Source organism: Chlamydotis macqueenii, chromosome 6 (genome assembly GCF_036417535.1).
Source record: "Chlamydotis macqueenii isolate bChlMac1 chromosome 6, bChlMac1.mat, whole genome shotgun sequence".
Classification (NCBI taxonomy): Eukaryota; Metazoa; Chordata; class Aves; order Otidiformes; family Otididae; genus Chlamydotis; species Chlamydotis macqueenii.
In genome coordinates this window covers 34,470,153-34,486,168 of record NC_141561.1, presented here as the reverse complement: position 1 = coordinate 34,486,168, position 16,016 = coordinate 34,470,153, and the positions used below count along the sequence as shown (strand labels likewise).

Genomic DNA, 16,016 nt, shown 5'->3' with positions numbered 1-16,016 from the left:
TTCACTTCTCTTACAAAATATTATATCTGAGACAAAAGCCACTAGAGGTTTTTTTTACATTCTATTTAGTTTGATATACAATATAATTATTACAAATTTCAAGATCAATGGCCGAGATTCAGCCCTGGCGTAACGCCTTTAATGTCAATGGAGTTCACACATTTACATTCCAGGGTTGAAGTCTGGCAACACAGGCGACTGTGTGAAGGACAGTACCTAAAATAAAAAACCTTACAGAGGATACTTTTCACAAGTTGCTGACGTATGCTTTTGCATGCTACTTATTTTGCAAACAAACATTTTAGAAAGACTTAAGTTTAGAAGTCATACTTTCATGCTATAAGAAAACTCAGAACACTACTGGGTTCAACTCAACTGAGAGAGCAAAGTGTGTAGAGCAGTCTCCACAAAAGTGCACATAGGGTTAACACTGACATGTGTTAGTGCACATGCAGGGAGAAAAAAAGAAAAAAAAAAAACACCAAAAGAACATCTTGAAAATTAGAGGGATGTATCATTCTTCATTGCTCTGAAGTTGCTTTAAAGGGCCACACAGTTCAGCATCTCACTGTTTTAGCGGTATTTTAGAACCAAGTCAAAACTCACATATGTACAACATAAATGGAAGTAATCCACTTTTTTACTACTTTTGCCTGGAATACTAATAATTTTCCAATGTATCAGGTTTTAATAAGATTTCTGAAAACAATAGCATATGAAAATAAACTAAAGCTGCTTGCACTCTGAGGCAAAAAACTACGCTAGCCCTAGACTTGATCTTTCTGTACCAGTACTCCTGACCTTAGCACTTTCTGCCACATCAAACCTGAGCAGACCTGTCATTTGCAACTAAAAAAAGTCATGCTTTATAATGTTACATTAATAGCTTCTGCTAAAATAAGACTATGTTTTACTTTATGAAGTGCAACAAAAGTGTAATACAATATCTTGTACCTAGCTCTTGTATAATTTGTACTGAAACATGCAAAAACTACATAGGTGTTTCTGTAAAGTTAAACCAAACCAGATGGAATACTAAAAAGCTGTACTGGGAAAACACTGGAACTTAAGAGCCTGCTTCAGGAATCCAAGAAGGATGTTTATACCAATGTGAGAAGACAGGGAGTAGAACTGTTAATGGTAAGGGAAAACCAGATAAAAACCACACAAAACCAAATCCTGCATATCAAATTATCCTAGAAAAACTCTCGTTTGGCTCAATGAGCCCAAAAATTGTTTAGAATTCCTGAACAAACCGAGTATGTACAACCACTAAACAGTATCACTGCAGTGGTCAGCGACAGAAATTCAACATTATTTTTGTGATCAAAAGGTAGATGTATGACTTGTGGGGATCCTTTGAAACAGCAGACATCAAGATCCAACTAAGTGTCCTAGTTTGAGAAAACATTTTTACAGGGTGACTAAGATGAATTCTAGCTCTTTTGGAACAGCTTCTTCAAACAGCTAAGTTACACATTCAACTCTAGAGAAACACCTTAGGGTTGCAAAAGGCAGTATATGTGTTTAACCATGATATCTGTGTAGCAGGTTAGTAAAAGAAGTGGATCCTTTCAGACAGTAGATGTATTACCAGGTCGTGAACTGTCAGAGATTGCTTTGGGATCAGGAGTGCAACAAACAAAAAGTTGTTTTCCCAAGCTTTTTTGAGCAAATCTGAAGTACATTATGTGGCCCATTGCAACAAAAGACACAGAAATAAGAACCAATAAACCAAAAGCTTCAGGGTTTGGGGCCAAGATGACCATGATGAAGTGCAGCAAATCAAGAAGATAATTCATGGAGTTTTGGACACCGTTTATGATGCCTCTTTCAGATTCTACCACATTTTCTTGGAGCAACTGTGTGACAGTCAAATCAAAAGACCAAAGGCCTATGGAAAGGAGAAAAAAAAAAAAAAAGTTATCCATACAACCAGGCTTCTCATGGTAAGCTTTCATTACTGGCACAATTCAATTCATACTTGCAAACACTCACTTCTGCCAAAAACGCGGAGGACAACCTAGCCTCTTGTCAGACTAGAATGGATTTCACACTGACAGTCAAGAGCAATTTACTTTCCCTTTACTAGTATCTCCTGAAATAATACATTCAGCTTGACACATTAACTTCCGTTCCTTACTTAAGTAACTGTTTTACAGCTATTTACAGTTGCTATTACAATCGCTAAGTTTTGCATAAGATGCTTGCAAAAAAAAGTCAAACACATTTTAAAACTATGCAGAATACATAATACTTTAATAGTCTCAGTTGGCATTAGCTTCCATACTGTTTTAGTCCATTAACTATTCAGTTTTAAAAGTTCACCTTGCAAACAAACTAAATATCTATGAATCAAGTACTTTCTTCCTCCAAAATTCAGCAAAAGCCACAGAAATCAAGAGTACAAAAATTCTACAGATGAGAATTACTGTTCATTACATTTATGTATTTGACAGCCTCTTCTGTTGACTAACAGTACACTAACCAGAATTTCCTCAAAAAGTTAAGCTGTAATCCAAATCAAAGTTTCTGTTCTAAACTCTTCCAGTGGTCACAAAGGTTAAATAGTTTATTTAATGAATGGATTCATTTAGTAAACTACTAACTACTAACTACTTTTACTAAATTTTACTTCATTAAGTAAACTACTAAGTTTCCTATTAACAAATGGTTTCATTTGGTTGTGAATTAAGATAATTTAGAGATAAGCATTCCAAAAACCAAGTTACATTCATCTCCAAATGTGGTAACTTTTCTGCTATTAGCGACATATGGTAGGCAAGATTTTAGTCCTATAGTTTCTGCACTGGTGGTATTACCACAAGATAATTTCATTTTTATGCAAAGTGTAACGAATTAGCCTTAGAAATATAACACTTCAACTGTAGCCTACAATTGTAAACTTAAATTTATATTTAGCTGACAGGCACTGTGATTTCTTGAATTAAAAGCAGTCAATAGATCAGATTTCAACAGACATAATACTTACCAACTCTAGCAGCAATGACTCCTGCAAACAGGAGGCTAACAGAGATCAAAGGCACGGGCTCAGGACTCATCTCTGGGTCGCTGTCAGCAGGAGTAGTAGACCCGTTTAACAAGTTGGGCATTCCAGTTGCAAAAACCATTTCAGGCTTATCTTCTGGAGATGCGATAGTAGGTAATGGCTCACTTTCAAACAGCCTGGCACTGATGTCAGCAAATGGGGAAACAGTCAAATCCAGAGGACTTCCAGGCATGAACACAGAGATGGCACATAAGACCAGACAAGCAAATTGAGCAACTCCAGAAATAAGGCCTGTGCGAACCAGGCCGCATTTCCGACGAAGCCAAGTGAAAGCTACTGTTCCCATGATTCCAGTGACTGCCGAGGCACCCATCAGGAGGCTTAGCACAGAGCCACTCAAACCCTGAGTGTATGCATAGCCTGTAGTAATACAATCAAAGCCCAGAACAGTCATATACAGAAATGCAAGACCCATGCCTGCAAGAAAAACTGGCTGGTTGTAGTACGCAACCCATCCATCACGAAACGTGATGAAGGGTTCAGCAATCCGGGCAGCGCAGCTGACTTCCTTCTCCTGTTGAGGCTCAAAGCCAGTTACATCTTTCTCAACAATTAACTGCACTCCTTCAGCAGGTTTCACATCACTCTCTGTAAACAGAAACGTAACCATTAGATGCAATCCTGCCTGGAAAGTGCGGAGTGTAAACTGCAAGACAATTGTTCGCAGTCAGTAAGTTCACTGCAGCAGAAGTGCATCAGTTATATTCTGCAATCAGCCTTCCTCTGATTATGTAAACATTTTAAAGTGTCCTTAAATCCAATCTGTATGGAAAGATCAAGTGAATTTTATCCTTATCAATTTAAACTCCTGCTTGTTTAATTAAACTGTGGTAGGAGAAAGCATAGCCTGCTTCTTTTCAACAGGCTTGTCACTGAATGCTCCATTTCCATAATGAAATTGTTTGCTTAATGAATGCCAATGTTAGCTGGCATTTTAACAAAGCTTTGTATGTTTAAATACACTAACCACAGAAAGCAGGGAATATGTAAACATCTGTCAATATCTCATGTCATGGTAGAAGAAGCAAGGCAGAGATGCTTGCTGAAGCACACCAAGCCAAAAGCTTTCAAAACTTGACTTAAAAATAAAAGTCTCAGATCATGCTTTTCTGCAATTTCATTTTCACTCTAATGTAGGAGAAAGGCACTTCCACGGGTCACAAACAAATTAAAAAAATCCACAGCAGTATTTAGATTAGCAATGTGGATAGAAACGATACAAGCGTTTGGATGCCTGAACAGTGTCTTTACACTGTCAAGTTTGAAACAAACTCCACATACAGCAAGTTAGACACATGGAGTTCTTCTGCAAGTGTTAAAAATGCAAGTCTTCTACTGAAATCAGAACACTGCAATAGGAAAGTTTAAGAGATGTCCCCTACATAGTGACATTTGCTAAATGCTTCCTTCCTCCGGAGCATTCAAGAGCCAGTTCCAATCCTATGGAGCCTCCTACGCTCTCTACCTTGCTCCCCTATCCCAGGCTGCCATCAGCCTGGTCCAGTGGCTTACTGGACCAGCTATTACCACAACGGATCTGCTGGCTGGGAAGACGATCTGTCTCTTCAGCACTTCTATTAGCAGCCTCCTATCTCACTATCCATTAAACAAAGGGCAGATTGCTAGCTAGCTTTCCAAGAAAAATCAGAAATTCTTTATAACCTTTCTTTAAAAAAAGATCCCACAACATGTTGCAGCTGGGAACTCATAGCTTGAGCTTTCAAGAGTATTCACATACTGCTATCTTAAAAATGGGAAAATGCTTAAGTTTTCTGTTCCAGTATCTGATGTGTCAAATACTTCTTAACAAAAATCCGACTCCAAAACAGTTTTAATTTCTGATATTAAGACTATCTAAAGTAATGTTAATATCAAGTTTAAGGTTGCCTATAGTCACAGCCATCTACACTGCAAATCCCAGTTGTTCAGCTTGGCAAAAAGGTCAAAGTAGGTGGGGTTTTTTTTCCTGCAGCATGTGGGACTCACTGAAGCATGTAAGAATAGAAATATTACTCTACAACCTCCTGAAAGCCTGCTAGCACTATGCATAAGCAGAGGTGAGTTAGCAAGGAAGAGTCCTACGCAGGCTGTTTTGCCTGTAGACACTACAGACAGGCTTTGTCAGCTTCTTAGCTATGGTACAGATGGATAGGAGCATTCCTCACTATCAGCCCTAAGTAACAGGGCAGGCTTACTCTAAAGGATTAATTAAGAGGAGAGAAATCATTCTTTGGCTGCACAAAGTATTGTTACTTAGAGTCTATGGTTATCTATATCCAAAATCTGAAATCTTTGAGCTATGAGTAGAAAGCCATACAGCCTAAAAGCAGTGTCTGTAGAAGACAAACATCAACACTTCAGTTTGACTGATACAGTGCATATACTGTGAATTTAAACAGTTACTTTTGCGTTTTCAATACCTTTCTTTACATTCAGCTGTTTCAGTTCCGATTCGTCAACTTTTGCAGATTTGAGAGCCAGAGTAGGGGTTTTCTGATAAACCTTCCAGAGCAGCAGGTATTCCACACACATCGACATCAGGTTCCAGCCAGAAATGAATCCACAGCCAATCATCGGGGAGCCAAATGTCATTATCTGACCAACTGCCATTGGGGCCAAGATGTTGGTCAACTGATCAATTCTTCTTATTGTGGCATTCATATCTGTCAGAAATGATTTGATGAGATGAAGTAATTGCTGAATGCTTACAGTGAAATATTCACTAACATAACTGGGGATTGGACATGTATACACAACAAGCTAAGAAGTCTTGCTCCAACTGTAAGTAGTTCCAGCAGGAGCAGGAGTTAGATTGCTAACCAGAGGCACCTTTAGAGTGTTCCAACATTTAAGTTTACTGGCACCATCCGAAGTGTTTGTAAGCCAAATCTCTACTCCCGCTAGTTGTGCCTGTATGAGGTCTTTCAGGTTTAGCATGCTGGCTTACAGTGGAAGCGTACTGCTGCAGGTAAAACCGTTAGCCATGAGACCAGATTGCCCTCACATCCTAGTGACATTACGGACTCCTAAGCCTGTCTCTGTAACATTCAAACCCAGCATGCACAACTCCAGACATTAAGAGGAATCTCGTATGGTGGAAGTCTTCCTGTAAAGATAATTTTAGCAACTACTAACTCCCAATACTGGACCCTGTATTTCTTAATCTTCTCTATTTATGTCTAACAACTGGTGACCACAGTATCCACTGTGATAGCAGCAGACCTTTGAAAGGGCTTTAAATTTCCTTATCAAGTCACACTGCCTACAACTGCCACCAACCACTCTCAGAACTTACTGAGCAAAGTCCTCGCTCCTTTCTGTTCCACGCTTTGATGTTTATGGTCAAAACAAGCAGCCCATTCTTAGCATCTTCCATTTACTGGTAGGAAATGTCTCATTCTCCCTAATCTTATCAGCTGTAGTGTCATTACACCCTCTGGGCTCCTCTAAGTTTCCAATTAATGGTACCATTATTCCACCTCTAGGAGTTGCTAGATGCTCAATGGTTTTGCACAGCAGGGTTTCAGGCTGCTCGGAAATACATCTCAAACATATTTGAGAGTCCTCCTCTGAATACGTAGAGAATTACTCCATGCCATTCAAAGAAAGGCTTAGGTTATTCTACTTAGAACTCAAAGTCAATTCAATGTTAACTATTTGACTGTTAACTAAGATAAGTAAGTTAGATGCCTGCATGATATTTGGCTTTAGAAATTCCAAGAACTAAGCTTTACTTTTTGAGTTATTTGAGGAAGGCTAGTATTTACATTCAGGAAAGGTACAAAGAGTGAATGGGAAAACTAATCAAGCACAAAGAAGGAAAAGCCAAGGCAATTTTTATTTCCCTATGCCACTAACTTATTTAACTAAGGCTCTTCTTTGAGGAAGGTAACAGTGCAGTGACGGGCACCAGTATTTGCCACAATGTCATTGCTAGCATTTAATATTTTAAGTTAAGGAATTTCAACAGTCTCCAAATAACATGATGATTAGAAACATAACAACCTTATTCAGCCTGGAAGAGATCATTTAGATAGATCTGTTGAACTAAGGTGCTTAGTTCAATAGGGGGTTTTTTTTGTTTTAAATTAAGTTACGTGAGAATTTAGAGTAACCTCTTGCCTGATTTTTTAGTACAGAATACAAGTAGTCATATAATTCTGACATCATGACGCAGTACAAAGGCAGGACTGCCTCCCATGCAACAGTCCTCTGCAGGTGTGGTCTGTACCTTATCTCATGTGTATTAAGTAGTACATAGACTGTGGAGACTATTTGTAATAAGATGTGATGAAAGAAGAAAGGTTAATGAGAACCATTAGAACTTTAAGGCTTTTACAAATGAGATGATGTTTTCCTACTTGTGAGTCACACGCATGAAGAAAGCTAATCTGTACTGGTGCTCTACAAAAGGCATGACGTAGAAAAGCACTGCAAGGTCAAAATTAAAGACCATGCTGGAAAATCTGTACACTGCGAAATGAAAGCAAGACACTTTCAGTGCATCTAATTAAGAATTAGCCTCTCCTGGATGAGATGGGGAAGTAAGATTCCTTCACTGGAGGTAAGCATCAAAAATAAATCTGCAGTACAGGATTCAAATCCCTAAAAGGACTCTGGCATGTAAACTGAACTTTATGGACATATTAGGCAGCTTCCTACAGAATTAGGGTCCAGAAGCTGACCTGCTGTCTAGGCCTGGAGGAATCTAAACGCCATAAGGGTCAGACTTAAAACTTCAGTCCCAGAGTTACTTTAGTGAGCTATAAATGTCTTGGCAATGTTAAGCTGCTCTGTGCCTTGCTTGCACTTCATTATCAGTTCCTCTATCTGGGAAGGCTTTAGGTGCCCTTATAGGGTTGATTTAGAGCCCACATATAGCCTGCCCAAATTCATCACAAAAAATGCTGCTTCCCACACTGTGACAATCAGAGCAGCAGCACAGCCAAGGATCAATCATACATCCCTTAGTGTGAAAGGCCGTGCAGCTAGGAGTAACCTCCAGCAAAGGAAAGTCAGGTTCAATGCATCCTTGAGGAGGATCCCAAACAATCTCTCACATCCAAGTAGTGTCATGACCACCAAGCTGCAGTAGAATTTGAATGGGAACTCATTCTCTCTCCTAATAATGCCATGCCACTGTGCAAGAAAGGGGAAAAAAGGAAAAATATTTACTAGGCAAAAAAGAAGATTAAGTCTGTAGTCTAATACCAAACGTATCAGATTTCAAAGGAATACCGAGCTTTCAGTTCCAAAGAAAAGCATTCACAGCCCCGAGTTAGACGTCTAATGCTAGCGAAGTGCAAGATTTCAAATATATCTGCATGCGCAGCATTTCCTACTGGCAATTTCCTGATCCACCTACTTTACTGTTCTGGACTTCATTCTCATGTACCTCTGTCTTTGATCCCTACGAGAGGAGCCCAGTTACGAAACAGTCTTCTGTTTCATTCCAGGGACCTAAAAATAAAGTATTGCAACACTTGGCTTTAAGTGCCTGGAAGTTAAATAGCTTTTCTATTAAGCACTGGTTATTTGATTTAAGAGTGTGGTGTACATTTATTTGTTCAGCAAGAATAAAGTTTTCCTGACAAAGCTGCAGTAGGACAAAACAAGTTTAGAGATGCCTAAGTGAACTGTAACAACAGTAGCTTCTAATCTGAGTAAGTGCACTCCAGAGCAGGGAATAGGAAAACAAAAGGTACTCTTTTTACCTGCTGTTTCTCAATATCTGGAACTCAAAGATGTGCTGACCTCTGTAAAACGCTAATCTAAAAATCAAGCTCGTAAAGTAAGACATTTAAGGTATTAAAAAGGCAATATATTTCACCTGCCAGTTTGCTTCTGTCTTCCCCTGCAACCACAACAATCCAGTCCCTCTGAATTGTGATCGCTGTGGCAGTGCTGGCCAAATTGGCAATATTTGCTATTGTGATAACCAGGATATAGCACATCGTCTAGAGAAACAGGGGGAAAAAGTTACAACATAAGAAACTGATGAAGGGGTATCTCCACTCCTATCCTGTACATCCAGAAAAGACACTTTTACATTTGAATCCATTTTAGTGCTATTCTTCAGACAAAATAAGATCAAGTCTGCTTTACAGGAAACAATCACCTTTGATTACTCAACTAGCTTAAAGCTCCCTTGCCAGTTCTAGCTCACAGGAATGTCTAAACAGACTAGAGAGAAAAAATAAAAATTGATCTGTCTACCACGCTCCCCAAAGTTTCTTTGTAAGTTAATTCCTTATTAACAAGTTCAGGCACTCACAAGAAGCCATCCATGGTATAAGGTCAAAAGCTGTGTCTTAAACAAGAAGACAACCATCAGGATAATACCACAGAGGATGACAGACGCATTCTGTACAACCAAGGATGTCTGGGCCACTGTTTTAAATCAAAAGAGAAAGCAACAGTTATAAACATAAGAATGAACTAATTACATGCTTAAGGAGGCTATAATTAAGGAACATGCACAGATTCTTTAAATATTTTTATTTTCCTATTCTTCCCCCAAAAATATAAGATATCACATTAGATATTAAGTATTAATAATCTAATCATATTAGATTTTGAGTATTCCATTGTCTTAGAGAAACAAATTAATGTCTGATGTAACCTCACAGCTCTTAACAACTTAAAGTCCAAGTAGGTCTTTCCTCAATCATAAACCAAACTCTACCTGTTTAAACACTGACACTGTATTTAAAGGGGTAAAAACAAGACTTAGCTTGAGTCTGTAAAATTTATCTTCAGCATGCCATGGAATGATACTACTTGGTAAACTCTTGGAAAATAAAAATGTGTATGAAGAACTCGATGCCATGTTATTTATAAAACAGACTAGAGCACACGTATTTAAAGTCTGCACAATGCAAACGCAGTGCGTGTTTACACTTAAGTGGAAGATGTTTGTATCCAGAAGACAACAAATAATGCAAGTGTATGTTAGTATTGCCTATAAAGAACTTGGTCCGTAGTACTTAAAGTTACATGCTTTTTACCTTCTGCATTCCTGCATATCTTTACATATTGCACAGGGTTAGCCTGAGTAGTGGACATATTGTGACATAAAACTGTTTTTCTCCTGTCTTTGACACTATCTTTGTATAATCATTACCACTCTGAAACACCATCCTTAAAAAACTGAGCAAGCCCCGTTCTCTTATTTGACTTTGAGGAGTTAACTCAAACAGCTTTAGCTTTTTACATTAATTTGATCCATCCTTAAGTAAATAACCTGCTCTAGGCATCTAACCTTTGAGCCTGGAGTTCTTGTCCACCCAGTCTCCAATAATGGCTCCCAGGAGAAGAACTGATCCCGCCACAACCAGTCCATAGACTGCAGTCAGGAGTAAGCTGTTTCCATACAGCTCAACCAGGAACACAGACACAGCAAAATGCCACATACGGTCTCCCTTTAAGAAGAGTAACAGAGAGCACACAGACAACATTACCATACGCACTTTGAAAGCACACGAGCTGACTATTTTACCAATGCGCTGACGAAAGTCTGTATTAAAATACAGGTTTGTTACACAGGAAGGTGGGGGTGTGGGGTTGGTTTCTGCAGTTTTGTTTTGGTTTTTTTTTTTTTTTTTTATTTTGGGGGTTGTTTGGTTTTTTTACAACTACATCCTGTCACCATTGATTTTATCCCAGTATCACTAAGATCATCTGTCTTAATCAAGTGCAACATTACAGCTTGTAATACCACATCCAAAATCACAGATATTTTCTGTTATAATATTACAGGACAAAGTCTATTACCAGTCACATCCAACAAGTTTCAGAAAGTTTACACAGACTCTCCAGCACATATCAAATACAGGCAACGGATTTATTGACTACTAATACTGTTTAAGTAACTTTTCAAGATGTCAGTTTGCTTTTAGATGATCAACTCTTAAAAGCTGCTTTAAAACACAAAAGTCAGTCAAGTCAAAGCACGTCGTACTACAATTTGGAACAGACATGGGTAAATCAAGGAAGGTGGTGTCCTAAATGTTAACTGAAGTTTCTAAAGTCAATGGACTTAAGCTCTTTTTAATAATGTTAAGCATTGGCCCATTCTCAGAGGTAGAATATCAGAGCTAGTTTATCCTATTGCAAACCCATTGCTAGTTCAGCCTATTTAGCTTATTGTTAGCTTAACCTAGTGCTTAGAACACAAAATTTTCATGTTCTGATACCACTTACTGAAAGTTTAAAAAAAAAAAAAGCCCAAAATGCTAAATATGTCCAAGGGAAGGAATTTCCCTACCATTTCAAACATGTTAAACATGTTCAGGTTTGCTACCAAGCAGACCTGTGCCTTGCTAATGACTATAACGAGGTTTTTATGTTGTCGCAAGGTAGGAGTCATATCTCACTTAATTCTTAAACATATTGCAAGAAATGCACTACAGAAAATGCTTTATGTAATCAATAACAAAGTAGATTAATAGAAATCATTCATACTATTCTAGGGCACATAGTTTGTTTAATAAGGGTCCCTAATATTAGTCTTTTATAAATCAAACTGTTTTATTCTGCTGCCTTATCTTAAATACACAACTGCTATGTGATACAGCAATACAGTACAAATTTCCAAGGACCTCAAGTATTCTAAAGGGCTGGGGGAGGTGTAACATAAGAGGACTTTCATATAGCAAAGTCTGCCAAATCTAACATATCACGTAACACAGCAATCAATACATACTTTAAAAGCATGCTATTTAGAGGGTCAAAATAACCGCAGCTTGAAAAAAGGCTTCCACGTAGCACAGACACACAAAAAGAATTTGCCTTTTAATGTTACTGAATTTCTCTGAAGGAGATTTCTTCAAATACTATAATGTGTAAACAATTCATATTTGTCTCCTTAACCATTTAAGCAGAAAAAAAACAATTACATCCCAGTCATGTGGGAACAAAATTTCACCTGTTAAAAAAAAAAAAAAACCAAAAAAAACCACCTGGGTATTTTATATGTTTTCTAACTAAAGCCAATTACAATATGCAAATATAAGCACAATCTTAGATATGCCCTCTCATATATAATAACCCAATTTTCACTCTCCAGAGGCCCCTAAAGTCTTCTTTAAAATATGTTCCACTTTTATTCCACGGTTAGGAGAAGTACATGGAAAGTATTCCAGCAATGAATCCACAGGAACATAATTTCCCAAGTCTAGCATTCAGTTAAACTTAGTATGACCTGAGGTACCTCTCTACCAAATTTCACTGAAAATACATGCAGGTGGATTAACTAAGTTTTTATTAGTCTGGGTAACTGTTTATTAAGCTAGAAAAATAAGCCAAGAGAGTACTTTCACATTAAAATTTCGTACCAGAAGTTTGAGGTTTTTTTCTTTATGCAGAGATGTTTCAGTTACTAAACTCTGACAGGATGAGACGATGACCCTTTTTTTTTTTTTAAAAAAAAAAAAAAAAAAAACAACAAAAAAAAAAAAGTATGTGAAAGTCAGTCCCAGCCACTGCCACCAGAGTGAAAAATCTAACCTCACTTGAAACTCATAGGAAGATTCCTTTGACTCCAGTGAGATCGTGATTTTGCTATACAATTCATTTAAGGAGCCTGTGAACTCTGGTCAACCTTACCCAACACATTTACCCATAGCGTCTTGATCAGGCCAAGCCACACAGATAATTTTTGTGCTAACTAAAGCTGTTCCAACCTGGAAGCATGAGCTTCTTTCAAGAATTAAAAACCATACGGAGCAAGCAAATACAAATTAGTGCCACAGAAGAATAAGATTAGTGAATTACAGAGGTTTGAAGCAGGTTTGTAATTTCAAGCTAAGTTCTACTGAAATTTAAACCATAAATACTGCCGTCACAAGACAGCAAAGCCTTGATCATATATACTTCATCCCACTTTAAAATGTCTCAAACCATGTATATTCAACCCTTAAATAAATAATTACAGCTGTTTAGGCTCCCCATCCTTTTAAAGATGATTCTCGCTCTTCTGTCATTATAACTACACTACCCTTACAGTCATCTCAGACTGAATGCATACAATCCCATCTCAGAACCGAAGACCACAAGTTCGCCAGTAGCCAGGCTACTGCCTACTGACAGGCCTCCTGCGGGCCGAGTGGCACAGGTAAGGCTGGCAAGTTGCAACCGGCCTCCTGGTAAGCATTAGGCCTGGCACCAACAAAGTGAACCCAGTTTCTTTCTCTACTGCTGATTGACAGATAGCAATGAATTAAAAACATAAAGGTAACAGCATAAGGTCAGATGCTCCGGGTCAGCAGTGCAGTCCAGCCTATGAACACCACTGAGGCCAAGCACACCTTCAAATGCTTTAGGGAACAAGAGCCTAAGACATAGTCCAGACTTTGTTCGAATCTGAATTGTGGAAATGTGACACATTTAATCATTTACAGCTTCCCTCTGTATTTGGAAATGGCTTAGTAACACAGAAACCAAATTAGTGCTCTCAATTACAGCAAAACCACTTTTCTATCAGGTTTTGTAATGTGGACAGCCATTTTAGAACAAAGATGATCTATGACTGTGAATTTTGAAGATTAAGGTGCTTGTTTATTGTTCCTGCTAGCAAAAACATTCAGACTACAGAAATACTAAAGCTTAGGAGATACAAAAGGTGCAGCCTTGCACCCAGTTCTGGCAAAATAAGCTGTATTTCTGTTCTTTCAGCAGGTTTGGATAGGTTTTTTTGGACTCAATATTTTTAGCACAAAAGAAAACACACTGCAACAAGGAGCCTGCTATTAATATTGCTAAACAGCTGAACAGACATCCTGCTGTCTATTGTTGGCCATGGTGTGTGACGTTGTTTCCAAACTCTACTTTGTCACCTTTACTCGCGTACTCTGAGAGCAGTCCCACTGCCAAGCTCTGAAGCACTCGTCAGAGAGGAGTAAGCAGGGCTGGCCAAATCGCCAGTTAGGCACTTTGTGGGCCTCACCGACAAAAACTGTTGCAGGAACAACCCTGGCCTCTGAAAAGCAATGAGCCAAACAGAAACATTACCACTCGGCTCCTCCAATATATTAGTAATTGCTAAAATCCTGCACTTGTTTAAACAAGCGTTTGATACTACTCCAAGCCTTCTTCTAGTAACAGAAACTTCAATATGACCTTTCAGGCTAGTGAAAGCAAGAAGCTGCCAGAGTTCGGCACAGCAATGATGTAACTGTAGATCAGCTATTTGCTCCATGTTATACAAAGCACACATTAAACCAGACCAAATCCAGGACTAAAGACAAAAGAGGGAATATTAGGGAGGAAACTTTCCCCTTCTTTTTTAATTGAGCCATTGGATGGAGACTTAAGGTTTCATTATAAGATACATATATTCTTAATTTTAATACATGGAATAGAACCAGATTGTCTATTTTTACTGCGTATTTAAAGATTATTTTTAGTATCCTTCAAGTGAGTAAAAACTGGTGTAGTAAGTCACTTTAGGACAGAAGGAAAACATCTCAGAGGGTAAACATTTTGATATAAAGAGACACACCTCCCGACACTCTCAACAGGTTCGCTAATCAGGAGTCCATTACTATTTCCCATCAGTAAATGTAGTAAGTATACAAGTTCTTCAAATACATCTTGCAACGGACCATCCTTCACTTTGCTATGGACTCTGCTTCATTTCTTTCACTCAGAACTTACCCTGCAAGTAGTTTCACTAGTTCTGTAGTTACTTATCAACATTTAAAAGGTGCAGAACCAGGAAACTGAGTACTGCACCACCCTGCATTAACGAAAACGGAATCTACCGCAACATTTCACGTCACAATTACAAAGGCTTTTACCAGCAAGGTGTTGTAACAAGACTCTGTCTTTGGGGTGGCGTGCTATTTCGTGAAGGTTTTTTGGAAAGTACCAGTAACGCTGAGGCAAGTCGTAGCTGGATTAATAAAATCCTACTGCTACCAGGCCAACGTTTTACTTACCCAAGTGGACAGTGCATGTCCCAGATAAAGAAGAAACTTTGCAGACGTAAAATAGGCAACCACAGATCCTAAAGGAGAAATAAGAAACAAACGCTAAGGGAGACTCGGGCACGCCCACGCGTGTCGGCACCCACCGGGCGCTACTCGCTGCCGCGGACGAGCCCAACGCCGTTCCCCGAGCCGGGACGCGCCGGCTTGGGCAGCCCAGCGCCCGCGGGCAGCCTCGGCGGGGCCCCTCGCCGCCCGGCCCGGCCCGGCCCCCCCGCCGCGCACTGACCGCAGGGCCGCCGCCGGCCCGCCGGCTCCGCTCCCCGCGCCATGCCGGCCCGCTCAGCCGCTGCCAGAGCCCGATGCCGAGAGGAGGCGGGGGGACGCGCGGCTTCGCTCCGTGTTGCCTTCCCCGACTTAGCCAGCACTGTAGCTGAAGTCGGAAAAGCCTTGGCCTTATGCGCCGCGGGTGGACGGGGACGCTCCGCCGCCGAAACGGGGGAAGAACCGAGCGCCCTGCGACGCCCGGCTCGGTCTGCGGGGCCGCGGCTACCGGAGGCGCGGAGGCTCCGGGGCTGGGCGCTGGCTCTCGCACCGCCCTTTGTAGGAAGCTGCGGGCCCCGCCCCCGCCCGGCCCGGCCCCGGGGGCGGCCCCTCGCCCCGCACCGCCCGCACGCCCCCGGGAGAGGTCGCAGCGGGGCCCCGCGGCCGCACCGGGCTGCGCGGTGGCCTCCCCCGTGTGGTTTGGCTCCCGCTCGTTGCCTTCGTCTTTTCTGACACTGTTACAAGTATGAAATGCTTGAGTACACAAACACACCGAGAAGCTGGGGTTGTAAGGTAAGCACCGCATAGCACAAGACTCTGGCTGAAACACCTGCAAATGACAGTGCTTTCAAAAAAAACAAACCCCAGGTACCAAAATTTTAGCTATTTAACTGAAATAAGCTTCTGTTCTAACAAAGATGGTGCAGAAGTTGCTCATTTGATGGTGGCTCAGATCAAGTATCCCAGTTCCTGCC

The 16,016-nt window shown here is 40.1% G+C and overlaps 1 protein-coding gene across 1 annotated transcript; it reads right to left on the bottom strand.

The window, feature by feature from the left end:
- Nucleotides 1-533: 533 nt before the first annotated feature.
- Nucleotides 534-15,557, bottom strand: SLC40A1 (solute carrier family 40 member 1). The gene is made up of 8 exons (XM_086751506.1): nucleotides 15,287-15,557; nucleotides 15,010-15,077; nucleotides 10,332-10,491; nucleotides 9,345-9,460; nucleotides 8,901-9,027; nucleotides 5,491-5,733; nucleotides 2,993-3,658; nucleotides 534-1,894 (listed from the first exon to the last, which is right to left on the bottom strand). Exons 1-8 carry the CDS (start codon nucleotides 15,327-15,329, stop codon nucleotides 1,575-1,577), a joined length of 1,743 nt encoding a protein of 580 aa, XP_086607632.1. The 5' UTR covers nucleotides 15,330-15,557; the 3' UTR covers nucleotides 534-1,574.
- Between the last annotated feature and the right edge of the window lie 459 nt (nucleotides 15,558-16,016).

What these genes read in the sequence shown, in the direction of transcription:
- SLC40A1 (XM_086751506.1), bottom strand. Translation starts at nt 15,329, where the DNA reads ATGGCGCGGGGAGCGGAGCCGGCGGGCCGGCGGCGGCCCTGCG. An exon ending in TATACCATGGATGGCTTCTT is followed by an intron (nt 9,028 to 9,344) that starts GTGAGTGCCTGA and finishes CTGTTTCTCTAG; the next exon opens with ACGATGTGCTATATCCTGGT. An exon ending in ACAGCTGAATGTAAAGAAAG is followed by an intron (nt 3,659 to 5,490) that starts GTATTGAAAACG and finishes TTCTGTTTACAG; the next exon opens with AGAGTGATGTGAAACCTGCT.